General features: G+C 39.9%; 1 protein-coding gene across 1 annotated transcript; it reads right to left on the reverse strand.

Annotated features, from left to right (window-relative positions):
- Positions 1-292: 292 nt before the first annotated feature.
- Positions 293-826, reverse strand: LOC145252853 (CD63 antigen-like). The gene has a single exon (XM_080112865.1). It carries the CDS (start codon positions 824-826, stop codon positions 293-295), a length of 534 nt encoding a protein of 177 aa, XP_079968991.1.
- Between the last annotated feature and the right edge of the window lie 604 nt (positions 827-1,430).

Consider the following 1,430-nt stretch of genomic DNA (forward strand, 5'->3'; position numbering starts at 1 on the left):
GGCTTTATATTGGAACAGTACTTTTTTGGGTGCTAATGCAGAGAGTGACCCGCGCTATTTTTTTAAATCATATTTCCAAGTTTAATTAACGTTTTTTTTATTCAAGTGTAAGGTTGAAGTATAGAATAGGTACAAAACACCCTCCCCATGTTAAGAATGGCTTTTTAAATAACGTTATTATTTACGTCCGGATCACTCTCTGAACTAGTACCCTTTTTTTGCATATTAATATATTATACGCTTGGGTTAAGCATCATGGCTTCAATAGTATTATTAACGAAAGAATCTAACACTATGTAATCCTAGCATAGGTTTTGCTATGGACAGCTTTAATATGGTCACAGGAAAGGAAAAGGGCAATGATTTTAAGACCAACAAGAAAAGGGAAAATAATCACTACTGCGATTTCAGGTTTGTGGACGAATTCACGTATAGCCAGATTACAGTCCGTCCGGTAAAAGTTGTCGGTCAACAGCGCGTCGCAACCACAGCCTACAGTGAAGTTACCGAAGCAACAAGAATCTGGAAGGGTGGAGTTGCCGAGGTATTCGAACCATTCAGTGTAGTTGTTGATGCCGCAGCAACCTAAGCCTCGCTGGAGGGAGTCCCACGTCACATAAGCCATCCTGTCGCTGATGTAGTTCCGTTCAGCCGAAAGCAGCGTGTCGCATACGAGCTTGTAGATGCGAGTCCTGGACACGAAGCCGGTCACACCGATACTCAGCTCGACGAGAATTAAGAGCAATAGGAAGCAAGAATAGACCAAGAGTAACAGCCGTTTTGCACAGAAGATGCTAGTCTCGGCAAGCAACGAGACGCACAACATTAGGATCCCCAAAGCGGTCCATGCCGTAACCGGGCCAACGAGATGTTGGTTTATTAGGCTCGGATTTTGCTGCAGGATATCGTGCAAAGAAAAACCAGTTATAATTAAGACGAAGGATACGAGCAAAAAAATCCAGTTTAAAACTACGAGACCGACTTTTGATGAGCATGCGTACATCGTTCGTCCAATTCTTTCATTCAGGGGAGGTAACTTTTAATCTTACAGTCTCTCGCGACACTACAAGGAGAAATAAATTAAATTAAAAAAAACATATATCGTATATTTATACTGTAATTTGATAACGGGCACATTAGAAATATGATTGGTTAGGTACTTAACCAATGGAAAAGAAATCCGCAAAACAAATTCTCATTTAATCAGAATGACGAGGAATGCGTATGTGCCTATTTTTAAGGCATCGAAATGTCAGTGAAAGCGGGGGGGGTGCATTTAACACTAAAGTCGCATAATCTAAAGGCTGTGAGTTCAATTTCTGTATTGGTCGGTATTTAAAAAATTTTTTTTTTTTTTATAATCTCTTATATAAATATTACCTGTCTGTTTAAATGTACGTATGTATGTCTAACTGTATGGCAGAACCCTG

This window comes from Euprymna scolopes, chromosome 29 (assembly GCF_053919585.1).
Source record: "Euprymna scolopes isolate OS-2025 chromosome 29, ASM5391958v1, whole genome shotgun sequence".
NCBI lineage: Eukaryota > Metazoa > Mollusca > Cephalopoda > Sepiida > Sepiolidae > Euprymna > Euprymna scolopes.

Bases quoted from the DNA above. Each gene is read 5' to 3' on its own strand.
- LOC145252853 (XM_080112865.1), bottom strand. From the start codon at position 826: ATGTTGTGCGTCTCGTTGCTTGCCGAGACTAGCATCTTCTGTGCAAAA.